The 19,701-nt window shown below is 39.7% G+C and overlaps 1 protein-coding gene across 1 annotated transcript in view; it reads right to left on the bottom strand.

Moving 5' to 3' along the window:
- Window positions 1-19,701, bottom strand: part of Birc6 (baculoviral IAP repeat containing 6) — a 205,629-nt gene that overhangs the window by 51,625 nt on the left and 134,303 nt on the right. Inside the window, 5 exon segments of the mRNA XM_052746262.1 lie at window positions 479-689; window positions 9,567-9,735; window positions 11,372-11,536; window positions 13,453-13,670; window positions 16,346-16,646. Of these exon segments, the coding sequence (XP_052602222.1) occupies window positions 479-689; window positions 9,567-9,735; window positions 11,372-11,536; window positions 13,453-13,670; window positions 16,346-16,646 (1,064 nt within the window).

Below are 19,701 nucleotides of genomic sequence, written 5' to 3'. Positions count from 1 at the left end.
CCTGTATAGGTTTATATAAACTTCAAAACTGTATGTATGAAGTTGTTATAACAAAATAACCTAACCACCCAACAATAACTAGGCAGAGTAAAATGCAGTATCTTTAATGTGGAATTAGAAATAAGAACAATGTCACTGGAGTGTATAAAATGACACTTAAAGGTGTCTCTGAATTCAGTGCTGAGGGAAATTAACATCCTTTGTACAATTGTCACACTGTGGTACAGTTAGTAAAACCCATTATCTATATCTATATTACTCAAGGGGACAAATAATAAACTATTGTGATAAAAGGGCACAGGTATAAGACTGGACGGATACTTGTTCTTTATGTTGATATATTGCTTGTCTGAATTTATGTGTGTATATGCCTGTATAAATGGTAAATGTCAATAAAGAAGAAAAGCTAAAAACATTTACAGAACTATTTTCAAAACGTTTAAAAGCAAAGTCAAGAGAAACAAACATGGTGCTGTACCTTAAGCGGTTGGTGTAGGTATCAACACAGGTCTTCATTTTGGCCAATAATGTACCAACGGAAGTCTGACATTCTGACTGTTCTTCTTCTTCTTCACCATTCTCTGTAGAAAGAGGCAACAACAGCGGCACCATAGATGTACAAGAAGCAATGGCCCGGAGCAACTCTAGCAGAGCCCGGTAGAGTGGCACATGTCTTGCCATGTCCAGAACTAAGGAAGAAAAGGGAGAAAACATACAGTGAGAACACACGTCATGTAACAGCATCAACAGCAATACTGTGCTGATATGATCACAGGGTTAACGGTTGGTGACTGGACTAGCAACCAGTGTTTATGTGGTTTTTATGTTTATGAGGCACCACTGCACTTCTAGAAAACAAGGAAGATATAGAGTAGGGTGGAACAAGCATGGTGGTAATTACTATTTTGTTATGTTACATATAAATTGTAGTGGGAGCTGTTTAAGCCATGCTGGGCGGTGGTGGCACCCACCTTTAATCTCAGCACTCGGGAGGCAGAGCCAGGCAGATCTCTGTGAGTTCCAGGCCAGCCTGGTCTACAGAGTAAGATCCAGGACAGGCAACACAGGGAAACCCTGTCTCGAAAAAAACAAAACAAAAATTGTAGCGGGAGCTGTTTGAGCCATGCCCTGAAGCACTGCCCCTAGTGAGGTAGCAGGTAACTGTTACACCTGCCTCTGACCTTGAGGTACATGCTCCTGGGGTGTGGCCACTCAAAGACCATTAAGACCTGGGATGCACCTATGCAGCTCTCTCTTCCATACCTTGTGGTTTTGGTTGCTGGGATGGACCAGGGCAGAGCTTGCCAAAGAACAGCATTGGACATGACTCATCCTTCCTTCAACAAATTCCTTTATTCTCTCTTATTAGTTAATGCCCAAATAAATTCCTTTGATCATTAAGCAGACTCCATGGATTGCTAGCAATATTATCCTATTATCTGCCACCCAACGTGGGGCATTGTCAGTCTTAATTTGTACAGATATTCCCATGATGGCCGTAACTTCTACTGGTGTGTAATCACAGAATCAGCCTTTTCAGAACTTTTCAGAGTTGCCCATTGAAATGCTGAGTAAGTGTCAATGGTATGGTGTACATATTTTAATTTTCCAAATTCTGCAAAATGAAACACATCCATCAGGTACATGGGGTAGGAATCGAACCCAGGTCTCCTGCATGGCAGGCAAAAATTCTACCACTTGATTAAGTAGCCCAACTAATACGTTATAGTAGTACAGCATGAGAACAATTACATTGTTTAAGTTCAAACAATAAAGTCATCTCATAGTATGTACGTAACTATCACAAGACTATAACTTATTAAAAGTCTTTCAGCAAATTAACATTCTAGTTAGCAAAAAAAAAACATATTTTTAATTACTAGCTACAAATCAAATGATTTTTTTCTTTTATATTTCTTTGTGTTTCTTTTCTTTTCTTTTGTTTGTTTGTTTGTTTGTTTTCAAGACAGGGTTTCTTTGTGTAGCCCTAGCTGTCCTAGAACTTGTTCTGTAGATCAGGTTGGCCTCAAATTTACAGAGCTCTGCATGTCTCTGCCTCCCAAGTGCGGGGATTAAAGGTGTGTGCCACCACTGCCCAGGGAACTTCTTTCTTAAAAATCTTAAGTACTAAGGAATAGATTTTTTTACTTCTAAGACTTCTTGTAAGTTATTAAATAGGAGTGGCCTATTCTAGCTGGAATTCACTTCTGTGCCTCATGTGAGGTAACTTTTTTCCAACACTAATTACTGAACAGCCATTCTATAAGCATTTTTAAAAACAGGATGCTAGTCAAGCTGAGAACACAGCAGTGACAAAAACAGAAAGTTCCTAACCTCACAGTTCTACACAAAGAGAAACCAGTCACATATTTTGAGACACTGGTAAGTATTCTGAATCTTATACAGAAAATTAAAACACAACAGAGAACCAACAGAAGAAAATCATATGGGGAACTGTCTCAAGAGGATGAGGTATCATTTAGAATCCTGGTCTTTCTGGGGCACTTACTATAGGGGATAAAGGGCTGGATCATGTTAGTTCTGATGGGGTGATGATAGGGAAGGCTACTTAGAATGATGCTTAATTCGATGGATATTTCATTTCCAGGTCAGCTGTGGTAGTTTGAAAGTAATTCACCCCATAAGCTCATTGGGGGTGGCACTAATAGGAGGTGTGGTTTTTTTGGAGTAGATGTGGCCTTGTTGGAGGAAGTGTGTCACTGTGGGGGCAGGCTTTGAGGTCTCCTATGCTCAAGATACATTCAGTGTCTAAGACCAAGTCTTGTTACCTGCAGGTCAAGATGTAGGACTCTCAGCTTCCTCTCCAGCACCATGCCTGCCTGCACACACCATGATGATAATGGACTAAACCTCTGAAAATGTAAGCCACCCTAATTAAATGTTTTTCCTTTATAAGAGTTGCTGTGGTCATGGTGTCTCTTCACAGCAATAGAAACCCTAATTAAGACATCAGGGAACCCTCTTTTCTACAGCCACTGAGATGACTCAGTGGGTAAAGGCACTTGCTGATGATCAAAACCCAAGTTTGATATCCAGAACTGGTGTAATTGTGGAAGGAAAACCTACTCCATAAAGCTATCCTTTGACCTCCACACATGCTATGGTATGAACGCACACAAGCATACACCACACACATACACACAATGAGGGAGAGGAAGGGGGAGAGGGGAGGGGAAGTGAAAGGGGGAGAAGGAGTGGGGGGGGAGAGAGACAGAGACTATAAACTAAAATTAATGGATAATGGAATGTAGTGGTATATACCAGCACTGGAGATGGAGGTAGGAGGACTGAATGTTCAAAGTCTTCCTCAAGCTCTAGGGGAGCTCAAAGCCAGCTCGATTACAGCACATACTGCTGTTAGAGGAGGGAAAAAGCAATGGGGAAATGTGCCGTCATTTTACACCCACCAATGATGAGAAGTAGGAAAATTTGACTGTCACTGTTTACTTACCTGAAAATTTGTCCTTTATCCCAAACATATATGAAAAGACAAATATCCTGCTTTTTTGAAAACTGATACTCTATTACAAAAATAGAATTTGTAGTAGATGTGGATGTGAATACTAGGGACAAAAGGCTTAAGCAGGAATGGAAGTGAGGGAATGAGAAAGGGGTATATAGTGGGTTAACAAAAAACTAAAGATGTATGAAAAAGCCTTTGCAAGTTGATTTTTAAAAATATAATAATAATAGTTTAAAAAGGGGAGTGTTTGAACATAGTACCCTACATGGGTAAACAATGCTTCACCCAGTAGACATGAATTATTAAATGAAAGCCCCCAGTGACAGGCATAGAATACCTCTTTGCAAGTTACTTGTCAGGGAGACCTCATAGCCTGACCCCTCAAAACAACAAAGGCTATTTTCTTGGTTCCCCACCATAGCTACTGATGAAGACACAACAAAATTCGGTTGCTTGGAATACAGAAATCAATCTGGAAACAACCTGAAAACTTCCTTCCAGGTGGCTAGCTTTCATAGAGCCAAAGGGCACTATGCAGGTGACTATGGAAGAAAAGCCATCGATGCACTTAACAAGCAGTAGACCCTGATGTGCCAGGCAAGACATGCCTATGGCTGCAATAGTGGCAAGATGACTAGGGGGTAACCAACTAGTTTTTAACTGGACTTGAGGCCTGTGTCCACAGGGAGGAATTCATCCTGGGTACTTTAAACTTAGTCAAAATCTAGGAGAGGGGAAGCTACAGGCCCTGAGGGGTAAAAGGGACCTACTACATTATTTTGCTAACTCAACATATTATCAAACTATCTCATAAAACTTTATGTTTTTATCCATAGATTAGTGATGCTCTCCGTCTTGGTCAGAGAAGCTTCTTCTTGTGGTGGACAACAGTCAATGTAAAGATTCATAAGTGGCCAAAGAGATAAGAATAAGTGATTGTTCTAAACGGAACATCGTTATGAACTCTCCCAAGGCTTAGGAAACATCATGAAAGAGGGAAAAGGGAGAATATAAGAGCCAGAAGATGGGGAGAACTATATAAGCTATCTTTTTGAGATGACGTGGTCATTATCTCAGGAATTCACAACAGGTATGGTTCCCTATACAAGATAATCATTCAACATTCCAGGACTTATATGGGGGGAGTCGATGAGACTTCACCCCATTGAGGAACTAATGGCTCCTGTTGGCTGCTGGGGAGAGGAATTAATTTTGAGTGTGTAACTACTGTTTTTCTCATACTTTCTACCCAAACCCATAACCCTAGTCTAATCAGGATAAAAGAATCCTCCAAATTGGAAAGTCTTGGAAGAAACAAACCAGTTTTCTTGGCAAGTGAGAGGATCACAATAAACGAAAGAATACTAAGACATCACAAGGAGATAGACACTGGAGAGACATAGATTGGATATCAAGACAGAAATCAGACATGAAAAAAAAAGATGAGATAGAAGTAGTCTATAGGTTAACCACTGAACTAATGTCAAATTGTTCATTTTGGTAACTTGATATAGCTATGAAAGATGGCAGCATTCCTGGAAAGATAGTTGATGGGGTAAGACTAAACTGCCTGCTTTACAAACCTTTTATCATAAGTTAATTCTTAATTCTCAAAATCTCCTTCTGTGACACGGATGTGTAGCTTGAGGGTTAGGCTCAAACTTAGTAAAACCTCATGCACAAAGCCTGGATGGTTGCACATTCTGCTGTCCCAGAATGAAGGAGGCTAAGACGAGGGAGCATGAGTCTGAGACTAGCTGACCTACAGAATGAGATCCTATACAAAGATCCTATACAAAAAATAAGTTAAAAGTCCTTAATGAAAGAATGACCTCACAAATGGATTATCTCTGCAACTTTTCACATGAGATTATCCCATACTCTGTGGCTCCTTGGAAGAGACTCTCTTCTCAGTTTCTCAGCCACAAACACAAATATCTCTTAGAATAGCCCTAATTTCTCTTTCAACTCGAAAAAGGTATTTTCATGTTTCAAAAACAGCAGTAAAAGGTACATGTCCCATTAAATGAATACCAAGTAACGTAATGCGCCACACAACTTATTATATTATTTTCAGGAGGAAGGGGACACAACAAAGTATTGTTTTTCAAAATGAGAGTAATCCTAAGTAAAGGTAACTGGCCTGTAGACTTCTTACAAACATTCCCTAAAAGTGACACCGTACCTCCATCTGGTGGCAAGTGGGGTAACTGCAGGCTAACTGACTTAATATGATATTGGCCAACAAAACCAGATTTCAACATTATATAAAATGCTGAAGCTGGGGCTGGAGAGATGGCTCAGAGGTTAAGAGCACTGACTGCTCTTCCAGAGGTCCTGAGTTCATTTCCCAGCACCCACATGGTGGCTCACAACCATCTGTAATGAGATCTGGTGCCCTCTTCTGGCCTGCAGTCACATATGCTGCATATATAATAAATAATTTTTTTTTTTTTTTTTAAGAAAAGAAAAAGCCGGGCAGTGGTGGCACATGCCTTTTTTTTTTTTTTTTTGGTTTTTCGAGACAGGGTTTCTCTGTGTAGCTTTGCGCCTCTCCTGGAACTCACTTGGTAGCCCAGACTGGCCTCGAACTCACAGAGATCCGCCTGGCTCTGCCTCCCGAGTGCTGGGATTAAAGGCGTGCGCCACCACCGCCCGGCTGGCACATGCCTTTAATCCCAGCACTGGGGAGGCAGAGCCAGGCAGATCTCTTGTGAGTTCGAGGACAGCCTGGTCTCTAAAGCGAGTTCCAGGAAAGGCTCAAAGCTACACAGAGAAATCCTGTCTCGAAAAACCAAAACCCAAAAAAAAAAAAAAAAAAAATACTGAAGCTAACATAAACATATTCTTCATACAAGTCTCTCCTATCTACCTAAGAAATTTCTAGAAAAAAATAACTACTTTTTCTCTTCATTGGATTTGTTTGTTTGTTTTTGAGACAGGATTTCTTTGTGTAGTCTTTCTGGATGTCCTGGAACTAGCTCTATAGATCAGGCTGGCCTGCCTCTGCTTGGATCAAAGTGCTGGGATTAAAGGTGTACACCACCACCACGAATTATAATACTATAATATAATTCGTTGAATTTTTAATCATCCCTTTTTACCCAGCATATGGTACTCCTACTTTTACTATGTACAGTATTGTAATTCAATGAGTATATACAATATATGGTGATAAAAACAGAGGTGATTAGCACTTCCTTCTCTTTAAAAAACAACATTTATTCATTTATTAGGGGAGAGGGGAAGCACATGCTTGGGGGTCAGAGAGCAACATATAGAAGTCAGTTTTCTTCCACCTGTAGGTTCAAAGGATTGCATTTGGGTCTTCCAGCATGGCAGCATGTATCATTACCCACTGAACCATCTCACTGCTGAATAATTAGCATTCATATTTCCAAAAAATGAATTACCTATACATGTTGGGACCCTTCAAATTCTTCTGTCTAGTTTGAAATTCCTAATTTAACTGGTGCAGACTAGGCTGGCCGAGTGTAGAGACACTCCAACTCTCCCAGACCAAATCCACAGAAAAGGATATCAGATCCATAGAGACTAGAATAACAGATGGTTCTGAGTAGCCATAAGGGTGCTGGGAATCAAACCTATGTCTTCTGAAAGAGCTGATAGTACTTTTAACCACTGAGCCATCTCTCTAGCACTAAATGTTCAACGTTTTCAACATACACGAATGAGAACATGTAGTATGTGTTTTCATGTTCTTGTCTAAGTTTACAAAAGTTTTCTCTAGTTTCATCATATGCAAATGACAGGATTTCATCTTTCTTGTGGCTGAATGATACTCCATTATGCATATGCCACTTAAAAAAATCCATTCGTGGGCTGGAAAGATGGCTCAGAGGTTAAGAGCACCGACTGCTCTTCCAGAGGACCCGGGTTCAATTCCCAGCACCCACATGGTGGCTCACAACCATCTGTAATGAGATCTGGCACCCTCTTCTGTATACATAATAAATAAATAAATCTTTAAAAAAAAAAAATCCATTCATAGCCGGGTGGTGGTGGTGCAGGCCTTTAATCCCAGTACGTGGGAGGCAGAGGCAGGCGAACCTCTGTGAGTTCAAGGCCAGCTTAGGCTACAGAATGAGTTCCAGGAAAGGTGCCAAAGCTACACAGAGAACCCTGTCTTGAAAAACCAAAAAAAAAAAAAAAAAAAAATCTGTTCATCAATCAACAAAAATCGTGGATGATAAAGCTGTATCCTGGCTATTATAAATAAATAGTGCTAAAAAAAAAAAGCACACAGATCTTTTTGATCTTACTATTTTATTTCCTTTTGATGGACATACATACACTCAATAGTGAGATTTCTAGATCATGTAGTAATTCCTTATAAAACTTTTTAAAGATTTGATTTATCTGATTTTGCATGTATGTTTTGTATGTATGCATGTATGTGTACCACGTGTATGCCTGATGCATTTGGAGGACCAAAGAGAGTGTCAGACACCCTAGAATTGGGAGTTACAGGTAGCTGTGAGCCTCCATGTGGGTACCGGGACTCGAATGCCTTGCAAGAGCAACAAATGTTTTTAACTGTAGACACTGCAGAGCCATTCCCTTCATATATAAGAAGTCTACATAATGACAGTACTATACACCAAACTAAAAGGCCTATGGCTAGCAAAACAAACTACCAAAAAGTCAAGAGACAAATTATAGAAAGTGAGATTTTTGCAAACCGTTAAACTCAATGGCAACAAAAATCCACATAATTCCATTAAAAAAAAAAAAATCTGAACAGACATTTCTTAAAAGGAGATATAAAAGGCCAGTAAGTATATTTAAAACTCAGTACCAAACCATATTCTGAGCATAAATAAATAACCTGGTCACCATGGAAACACAAATAAAACCAGAACGAGCTATCATCTCACCTCAGTGAGATTTGCTAAACATGTGACTTAAATTTGCTGCTGAAACAAACACTTAAAACATGTTTCTACAAACACATGATAAAAATAAATTTTCCTTTATACTCACTTCAGGTCTATTTAAAAACAAAACAAACAAACAAACAAAAAAATCAAAACTAATTAAAGAGCTTTAGTAGGAAAACAATTTACTAAGCATTCCCGCTAAACAAGATCAACTGTTCAGAATTTAACTGAATAACACTAAATCTGCATAAATTTCCATGTTTTTTAAAAGCCATTTACTAACCTTAAGTTTCTTAAATAAAAGTTAAAATCTAAAATTAAACTGGATAAACAATAGCATATCCAGTATTACAAGTAAAAGGAACTGAGAGAGAACTATCTAATGATTATAATACAAGTTTAATAGTGGCTACCTCTAATAACAAGATCTCAGCTTTTCTTCTGACACAAGGTTAATACCAAGAATATACAAAAAACTGTTAAAACTAAACTCCAAAAAGTCAAAGAATCCAGCCAATGGATGGACAACTGAACCAAACCAATACTTCCAAACAAGAGGCACAAATGGCCAACAAATACACAATTCTCCCCATGATTAGCCTGAAACAGAGTCAAAAGACTGCAAAGGGAGATGGCTCAAGGATAAGGTCCTGAAAACCTGAGCTGGATATCTGGGACCTACATGGTGGAAAGAACTGACTCCATATCTGACTTAATAGGTACACCTTGGCATATATGTGCATGTGTGTACACATGCACACACACATGCACAAGTTAACAATTTTTTTTAAGTAGAGGAAAAAAAGATGGAGAGGTAGAAGACTACTTGGGAAGAATTGGGAACAGTGAGGGAGATAGATAGGAAGGGGACAAAAGAGAGAGGAGAACAATACGAAAGCCCATTATATTCATGTATGTCACATTGAAGCCCATTATAAAACAATCCTTAATCAGTTGAATACTGGCAAAGAAAGTGTCCATGGTATTTTTTATCTAACTTCAAAAACTTTATGCCCTTATTAGCAAGTATCATGGACTTAACTTTTCATTAACTTATTTTCAAGTTCCCATGTATGTAATTTTATACCTTCCTGAAAGTAGAACAAATACACAGAATCCCACCATATTTACATCAGAATATCATCATGAAGATTATCAATCTGTCATATATGGTGACGTACCAGAGTCATTTCGCAGGTAGGAGGACATGGCGGGGATGAGGCAGGACTGACTGAGAAGCTCCAGAAGCACAGAGGGCAGAGCGCTGCTGTTCTGTCCTCGGCTCTCATGAGACGACTGGGCTTCGCCATTTACAGCACCACTCATGGGGTTTATGTAACTCGCAAGAACCTAAAATATTGAGAGTATATTGGAGTTCAGCTTATATACTTCAATGATGTACTTCATAATTAGGAACCTGATCTTAGCACACTTAAGACATGTATTTTCTACTTAACCAATGTCTGATACTCTTATGTCTGAAAATACATTTTTTTTTTCTTCATACAATATATTCTGATTGTGTACTTTTTATTTTGGGGACAGCTTTTCCATATGTGGCCCTGGCAATCCTCAAAGTTGGGTTTTCCAAAAGGGTGCCCTTGGATTTTTCAGTGAGCCTGATGCCTCTCAACTTTTGAGTTTGAGATTACAGGCTTGAGACATCCAACCTGGCTAAGAAAGGACACTTCAGCTTAACTTAACAGAAGAGAAGGGTCTGTTCTGCTGAGTATTGCTTAAACAGGGCAGGTGCTTGAGGTAACTACAAGAGAAGCAACCCGCTTAAGGACAGACACACACTGATGCTAGTGACTAGTGACTACAGCATTGCCAGTAACTCAAGCATTTCTTCCCCTTTGTGAGGTGCTCAAGGAGTTCTGGCCTCTACTTTGCTATGTAGCTGAGAACAAACTTAAACTTCTTCTGATCTTCCTGCCTCCATTTCCTTTGGGCTGGGATTCCAAGCATCTACTACCATTCTTAATTTTATGTAGTACTAAGGACTGGATCAAGGGGTTCCATGAATACTGGGCAAACACTACACTGAGTTACACCCCTAGTCCTCATTGTTGAGTTTCACTGGATGGATTCAGTTCGAAAGTGATGGAATCTTAGAATTCTGTACTAGAATGAGCATACCATCCTAGGACTGTGGAAAATAACACTTCAAAACGGCACCAATTTAGGTTAGTCGCTTCTTGTTTCTATGATATAGACGTTCTCTCCTATTTTCAACTTGCTTGATTCTGGAAATAGTATAGAGCAATATCAAAAAGAGAACTAAAGTGAGCTACAGGTACAGTTCAGTGGCTAGGCATATGCTTAATAGGTGTGAGTCTTGGGTTCAGTCCTAGCACAGAATGAAACATAGAGGCTAATTTCTAACATAGGAGGGCAGAGGGTCTATGTTAAGACAAAGGATGACTAGCAGGTAAACACCACTGTGAAGACACAGGGTAATTGTATCCCCTCACTTTCCTCTCAGGTGAGAAGCTTTGAGAGGGAAGGTATTAAAAATACAACCAAGGGGCCGGGCGGTGGTGGCGCACGCCTTTAATCCCAGCACTCGGAAGGCAGAGCCAGGCGGATCTCTGTGAGTTCCAGGCCAGCCTGGGCTACCAAGTGAGTTCCAGGAAAGGCGCAAAGCTACACAGAGAAACCCTGTCTCGAAAAACCAAAAAAAAAAAAAATACAACCAAGGAAGACCACTCTTTAACCCCATGCTTTTACAATGTATTTGGAGAAGAAAACAAAAGTGAGCACGAAGTAGGTAAGAATGCTTGTGAATACCAGTCATGACTGCACTCCAAAGATGAAGAAGGGAAGATTGGGAGTTCAAGGCCAGCCTAGACTACATGAAACATCAACAAAAGAAAAATATATATACTTGAGAATGAATTAGCAAGTCATCACTATTTAAAAGACAGACCAAATAAAAAAAGTAATTTAATGATTATCATTAACAATAACAAATTCACAAACACACCTGCAGAAGACAGGTCACATGCTCCTCTTCTAGCCTCTGTTTGGTTAAGGCTTGTTCCACATCCCATCCTGATGCTGTGGAACCCGTGCCAAAGCCAGTCCCTTTGGCCCAATACAGCTGCTGTTCTTCTGTTGACGTAGGGTTATGTGAATTTGACACCTGTGGCTTTTAAGAAAAGGAGTATTACTAGTGCTTGGAATATTACCACTGTACTGTACAACAGATTAACAACATAAAAACCAATTTGGCCATTCATCAAAAAATTGAAAACTAATTACTGTAATATTCCTAGGCATACACCCCAATGAAATTAAAACTGGTGTTAAAATAAGCATTTGTGCAAACAAGTTCACAGCAGCACTGTTCACACAATCCAAAGACGGAAAGATTCCAAATGCCTACCAAGAAATTAATATATGAACAAATGCAAGGGAATACTATTTATCTGCAAAAAGATATACTAACACATGCTACATGAATAAACTTTGAAAATATTAAATGCTAAGTGAAAGAAAACCAAAAATAGAGACAGAGAGGATTAGGAAAAGAAGTAGGCTCGGAGAATCAACGACTCGAAACCGAACAGAAAACGCAGAAAGGGGAAGGGTTGTAAGTCAGACCATTTTAGGATTCCAGTTAAAAACTACCTCAGGAGATTTCATTAAAACACTAAAGTGGCCGGGCGGTGGTGGCGCACGCCTTTAATCCCAGCACTTGGGAGGCAGAGCCAGGCGGATCTCTGTGAGTTCGAGGCCAGCCTGGACTACCAAGTGAGTTCCAGGAAAGGCGCAAAGCTACACAGAGAAACCCTGTCTCGGAAAACCAAAAAAAAAAAAAAAAAAAAAAAAAAAACACTAAAGTGATATTATCAATCAAGAGAGGCAGACTACCTCTACTTCTAGAAGGAATACATCTCAATTTTTTTGTTGTTCAAATTGTGACTAGAACATGTAGTAATAATTAAGGAGACCCCATCTCAGAAAGGGGAAAAAAAATCCCATGTGCTCTCCTCCCTACAGATTCTGTTTATAACTTATATATTTATGTAAATAAGTAGATGTTTGGCTATAGTGTGAGACTTAGAAAGTGGACAAGAAAAAGTAGTATTAGGTGTTGAGGAAGGATGGAATGTAGGTAACAGACACAGGAGTCATGAAAGAAGGTATAAAGTTAACACTTTTTCTAGTTTTAATCCTGACATGAATTTTTCCTTCTGTCTGTCCCGTGTGTTGTCCCCCCATCTCTCTCCCTCCCTCCCTCCACCCCCCCTTGTGTGTGTGTGTATGGTTGGATAAGTGCATAGTGTGTGTGTGGGGGGGGGGGGTGGATAAGTGCATAAAAAAAGCTCCAATGGCTCAGACGGGCCATTCTAACAAAATACAAGTTCTCAGAATAGATGTACAGAGTTTAGATTGGGCAAGTATTTGTCTGAATAGCTACATTAACCAAGCTGTGTAATTTTCTTATTTGTGAGTTCATTACAATAAATTGATTTTTTTGGGGGGGGGGCTTACTATAATATATAACTTACAACTCAATAATAAGATTCTCTAAAGTTAAAAAGAAAAGGAAAAGGACATCAATATATCCTCATAAGTGGGAAAGCTCCAACTATCCATTTCTTTATTTTTGGTTTTTCGAGACAAGGTTTCTTCATCTTGGCTGTCCTGGATCTCGCTCTGTAGACCAGGCTAGCCTTGAACTTAAGAGATGCACCTGCCTCTGTCTCCTGAGTGCTGGGATTAAAGGTGTGTGCCATCACTGCCTGGTTACTACCCATCTCTTAATAGTAGGTTAATCTGATTTTTCTGAGGAGGCTATCAGAGTATCCCATAGTAATCATAAAATGGAACTCCAAATTCTGAAATGTCATTTCATACTCTCATCAATTAAGTTTAGTTTTTCATAACTTAAATTAGCAGGTCTAAACCTGTAGGTCACCACCTCTGTGAAGGTCGAACACCCTTTCACAGGGGTTGCCTAAAACCATAGGAAAAAAGAGGTATCTATATTACAATTCATAACAGGAGGAAGATTGCAAGCTGAGAACTACTGGCTAAAAGAATTTGAATAAAACCTACCTCAGTTTGGTTAAGGCTAGAGTTTGGAACTCGTGGAGCATGATGGCTCAGAGCTGAGAGACAGACAAGAATTAGGTGCAATGCTCCAATTTCCAGTGCCATCCGCCGAAGAAGTACACCGTCATCGGTTGTCAAGGGAGTAGCACTGAACAAGCTGCGAAGAACGTGGAAAGGAAGGGTTGGAAGCACATTGGCGGATGGAGACTGCAGAATGTGGCCTGTGAAAGAGAAGACTAGAATTAAAAACACTTCACAGGGCAGTGCATGCCTTTAATTCCAGTATTTGGGAGGCAAAACCAGGCAGATCTTTGTGGGTTTAAGGCCAGCCTGGTCTACAGAGCAAGTTCTGGGACAGCCAGGACTATACAGAGAAATCCTGCCTCAAAAAAACAAAAACAAAACACCACTTGAAAATAATAAGTAGTTACATACAAGGTCACAAGTAATAATGACAAAGTAAGATTTCACTACTAAACTGATTATAAAGCAGGCTGAATGTGAGATAGAATACTATTATCTTTATTATAGTATCAAGAACATCTCTACAAGACATAGCACATACAAACTCTGTAAATTTACACATCTGAGCCATCAATGACAACAAAGGTATTATGAACTAGAATGTGAAATAAAAATCTAACCATTTGCCCGGCGGTGGTGGCGCACGCCTTTAATCCCAGCACTCGGGAGGCAGAGCCAGGCGGATCTCTGTGAGTTCCAGGCCAGCCTGGGCTACAGAGTGAGTTCCAGGAAAGGCGCAAAGCTATACAGAGAAACCCTGTCTCGAAAAACAAAAACAAAAACAAACAAACAAAAAACTAACCATTAAAAAAGAATTTTTTTATTTTAAAAGACAGGGTTCTCTATGTAGTTCAGGCTAGTCTCCAACTCACAATGAACCAACTGTCTCTGCCTCTACCTCCCCAGTGCTAGGATTAAAAGCATGTACCAAAGAAATTTCTTACAACCATCAGAAAGTAACTGCTAGCCTTTCGAGTGGTTTTCCGTAAGAACAATGTGTCTGTCAGCATTTTTTGTGCTGCTTCAATCAGAAAGAAGTGGTAAACACAGGTGGGAGAGCACACAGGACAGGGGACGAGCACTGCGGAAAGAGCGCTACCGTCATGCATCACAACCATTCTTCGCATTTAATGTGTGCTGTTTAAAGCGGCATGAAGTCCATTTCCCCTCTGCTGTATATGATCAGCAGAGGGCAATTAAGAGTAACCCAAATGAAACTCTACGTTCCTATACTACCTTAACTGTGACCAACCAATCTTTCATTACATTAAATGATCAGAAATGAACAATCATTATAGCTTTAATTGTGTTTATTATAGCTTTATCATATAACACACAATTTTCTCAATTCTCTTCTCTGTGTTCAGAATACTGATACAGATTTTATTTTATTTTATTTTATTTTTTTGAGACAGGTTTTCTCTGTGTAGTTTTGGTGCCTGTCCTGAATCTCACTCTATACACCAGGCTGGCCTCAAACTCACAGTGATCCTCCTGGCTCTGCCTCCGGAGCACTGGGATTAAAGTTGTGCACCACCACCATCGCCTGGCTCACTGCTATAGATTTATGTCTTTTAATTTTCATTTCCTTGTTTTGTTTCTACATTGCTGAGGACTAGGCTTTGCCCTTGTTGCAAACACTAATCCAACACTTCACCAGATTAATTTTCTTGGGGAGGGGCGGTGTTTTTCAGATGCCATTGCTCTGCTTAGTAAATTTTCATTGGTATTCAAAATTAAAAAAAAAAAAAAAAAAAAAAAACTATGCTTTTCTATAACCTGTTACCTGTAACAACTTTTCTTAAAGGAAGCACTTTCATAGTTTTTTCACACAGACTCTCACAGGGACCAGGCTGCCGCTGAACTCAGTACATTGAAATACTGATCCTTCTGCCACTGAACTCTTGAGCTCTGGGATTACAAGAATGTGCCATCATCACAACTTTTAAAAAGTGCCTTTCGCCGGGCGGTGGTGGCGCACGCCTTTAATCCCAGCACTCGGGAGGCAGAGCCAGGCGGATCTCTGTGAGTTCGAGGCCAGCCTGGGCTACCAAGTGAGTCCCAGGAAAGGCGCAAAGCTACACAGAGAAACCCTGTCTCGAAAAACCAAAAAAAAAAAAAAAAAAAAAAAAAAAAAAAAAAAATGGTTACAATTGCAAATATTACGTTCATTTAAAAAAATAAGACAGGTGGTGGTGGTGCACGCCCTTAATCTCAGCACTCGGGAGGCAGAGCCAGGAGGATCTCTGTGAATTCAGGGCCAGCCTGGGCTACCAAGTGAGTTCCAGGAAAGGCGCAAAGCTACACAGAGAAACCCTGTCTCGAAAAACCAAAAAAAAAAAAAAAAAAAAAAAAAAGTGCCTTTCATGGAGATCTTAATCAGCTAACTCCTCCCTTCCCATATACTGAGCCTCCAAACACTGCTTCAATTCTCCGGTTCTGAAATAATCTCCCCAAACTAAATTTTGCCTATTTTTCAGAGCACCACCAAAACTGCTATACAACTTCTTCACACTAACACATCTGTAAAGAAATAGCTTCACTGAGCTCAAATCCTTTTCTAACTTGTCAGAGTCAATATGCTCTCCAATTTTCTACTACAATGACTAAAAGACAGTCCTACTTCCTGATCACATTAGTCCAATGTCACTCAGTGGGACTGTGAGTACTCAGCATACAATTTATAAAATGAATATGAAAGTTCTTTAGGATTTTTTAAAATTTACTTCTAAAAGAACAATAACGACAAACCATGGAAACAGCTTTACTATGAAAGAAACAAATGGGTAGGAACAGACAATAATCTGAACAAAATTGTCCAAGCTACTTGTGAATGTGTTGATAAATTTAACTAGGAACTCTAAATACTTACTGCCTTCTCCATCATCTGTAACTCCCAATACCAATCGAAGAAGGCACTGGGCATGTTTTCTCTCTTTCAGGAGCACTTCAGCATACCCCGGGAGACGGAGAAATAATCCAAAAGCAGCCAGAGAGTGGGCAGGGATGGGGGAAGTAGCTTGCACTGCCGACTTGACAGGCGGAGGCTCAGCTGCGATCGTTTCTGGAGCTTCATAAACTAGTTCACCTGATTGTTCTATGGTCACCCATTCAAACTGATCACTATCCTTTGGTTTTTCCTGAGTGGTAGATGCTACCACTGGAGCACTCACCTAAAGAAAAGAGAAGCATTTAGCTATTTCCACGTTTCAATATCCGGTTCAATTAAAAAACACTTCAAATGACCTCTTTAAACTATAGGAACATAAAGACTTAAGGGATACATTTTTAAAAAACAAGGTTAACAAATACCAAGAAGAATATGACATCATGAGTACGGCAGTATCTACCAAGTGTGTCTACATAAGAACTGCATTTTCCTATTTATAATTAGTGAAATAACTACAGATTCTTCAAAATTATGTTAACATCTTGCACTTCAAACTGATTCACTCACTTCTACTAGTATTTTCTTTTGGGGGTGGGAGGTTAATGAATTTATTTGTTTATTTTTATATGTAACTCTGCTGGCCTGGAACTCAAGAGATCCACCTACCTCTACTTCCAGAGAACTGGTATTAAAGGCATGTGCCACCATTTTGAAAAATTTTTTACATGTGTGACTGTCTGTGTGAATGAACGCTGTGTGTATCTGTACCCTTAGAAGCCGGAAGAATATGTCATGTCCCTTGAAGCTGGAGTCATACACAGTTGTGATCCACCTCATATGGATGCCAGGAACTCAACAAATACTGACGAGCAGTAAACCCTATGAACTACTAAACCATCTTTCTAGACCCTATATTAGCCTTTAGAAATGCAGAATTGTGAAGCTCAATCCCCATGGATACACCTAAAAAACACATTCATACCTAAAGCTCAGGAAACACTGTGGAAGGGCAGGAAGAAAGACTCTAAGAGCCAGAGGATCAGGAGTTTACTGTGAGATTGTGTCACCTAGTAATATCAGAGCAACACCCATAAAACTGCACTAATATGACTGCCCAAATTAGAGTTAAATAAAGACAACACCCACAGACACACCAAAAATGGGTGGGTGGGGGAAAGCCCATGAGGTCTCAGTCCTAGACAAAAACTATAGGCAACTAAGAAATATTCCTCCCCAGGGAAGAGCACACCAATTGGTTATCCACCACTAAATAAATGGTCAGCCCTGAAAACAAGCAAACAAGTAACATTCTACAGACTGAGCAGGCTGTATTTATGTATTTAAGAATATATACATGGGTTAGGGATTTAGCTCAGTGGTAGAGTGCAAGCGCAAGGCCCTGGGTTCGATCCTCAGCTACAAAAACAAACAAAAAAGAATATATACACATATGCACATGTAGTAACAATGAAAGAGGCCATGAATTTAAAACAGAGCAAGGGCTGGGCGGGTGGTGGCGAAGGCCTTTAATCCCAGCACTTGGGAGGCAGAGGCAGGTGGATCTCTGTGAGTTTGAGGCCAGCCTGGTCTACAGAGTGAGATCCAGGACAGGCACCAAAACTACAGAGAAACCCTGTCTTGAAAAACCAAAATAAATAAATAAATAAAACAGAGCAAGAAGTGGTATATGGGACAGTTTGGAGGAAGAAAGAGGAAGGGGAAAATGATGTAATATGTTATAATCTCAAAAAACAAAACAACAACGTCCTTGGAACCATAGTGTTGCAGAATACTATTTTAAGGCATGTTAATTTTGTTTATGCTCTGGAACATTTGTTTAATGATGGAAAGATGTATTTGATTAAATAAAATTCACCTGAAGTCAGGAGGCTGATTCAGCAATTAGCTAACAGGAAGTGGTATGGAAGAGCCAGAGGAGAAGGGTTTTTAAGGAGTGGAGAGGAGAACACAAGGGCAGAGTTACAGTTTCTGATTCCAACAGCCGTGGCTTAAAAGGCAGCAACAAGTAAATAAAAGGACAACACCACAACTACAGCGGTTAGCTAGGACGAACGACTTCCCAATGCTGTCATCCTTTCTACATTATGCTGTAGAGTAATTTTCTTGTACACTGTAAAGATTTGTCACTCAAACTGGTTTAATAAAATGCTGATTGGCCAGTAGCCAGGCAGGAAATATAAGCTGGGCAACCAAACTAAGGATGATGGGAAGGAGAAGAGCAGAGAGAGGAGTCATCAACCAGATGCAGAGCGAGCAGGAGATGAACGTGCCATGCAAATAAAGGTACCGCCATGGCAAAGCATAAATAGAAATCTGGGTTGACTTAAAATGTAAGAGCTAGCTAGTAATAAGCTTGAGCTATTAGCCGACAAGCATTATAATTCGTATTCGGCCTCTAAGTCAGTTATTTGGGACTGGGTGGTTGGGACACAGAAACATCTGTTTACAACATTATCTGGTTCTGAAATATTGGGGAAATAGTCCTTTCTTCTCACCGACTCATGGAGTATCTATCAATATGTATTCTAATTTTATTCTACAAGTTACAAGAGTCTATTATTTATTTTTATGACCTAGTGCAATCAGATTTGGTATGAGATCCCCCTCAAGTAGTCTTCTACATCCTTTTAACATTGTTTGTGCCGGGCGGTGGTGGCGCACGCCTTTAATCCCAGCACTCGGGAGGCAGAGCCAGGTGGATCTCTGTGAGTTCGAGGCCAGCCTGGACTACCAAGTGAGTTCCAGGAAAGGCGCAAAGCTACACAGAGAAACCCTGTCTCGAAAAACAAAAAAACAAAAACAAAAAAAAAAAAAAAAAACAAAAAAAACAAAAAAAAAAAACATTGTTTGCATCACTCTTTGAGAATTTCTCCCACTTTCTAGTACAACATGACTAAGCTTTCAGAACATTTCTTGGTCTAGACCCTTCATGGAGACAAAATTTCTTATACTGGAGACATAATATTGCTAGAGGGAGTCTGATTCCAGTCATGATCTACAAATAAATCTAAGAAATCCAGGTATACACATGTATGTATGTATGTATGTATGTATGTATGTATGAGTGAGGTTCCATATTGACCCAACAGCTATTCTTAGCCCTTTAAAACATCATAGTCATAAAAGAAACAAAGTTTAAAGTTATAAAGATGACTACAGAGAAAAGACAACACAATGCAATATACATTTTAGATCTAGACCTTAGATCTAGACCCTAGACCAATGGTTCTCAGTCTTCCCAATACTGCAACCCTTTAATACAGTTCCTCATGTTTGTAGTGACACCCAACGATAAAAATTATTGTGTCGCTACTTTG

The sequence above is a fragment of the Peromyscus californicus genome, unplaced genomic scaffold (genome assembly GCF_007827085.1).
Source record: "Peromyscus californicus insignis strain IS unplaced genomic scaffold, ASM782708v3 Scaffold_1__1_contigs__length_55948999, whole genome shotgun sequence".
Lineage (NCBI taxonomy): Eukaryota > Metazoa > Chordata > Mammalia > Rodentia > Cricetidae > Peromyscus > Peromyscus californicus.
This window is presented reverse-complemented; position numbering and strand designations above follow the sequence as displayed.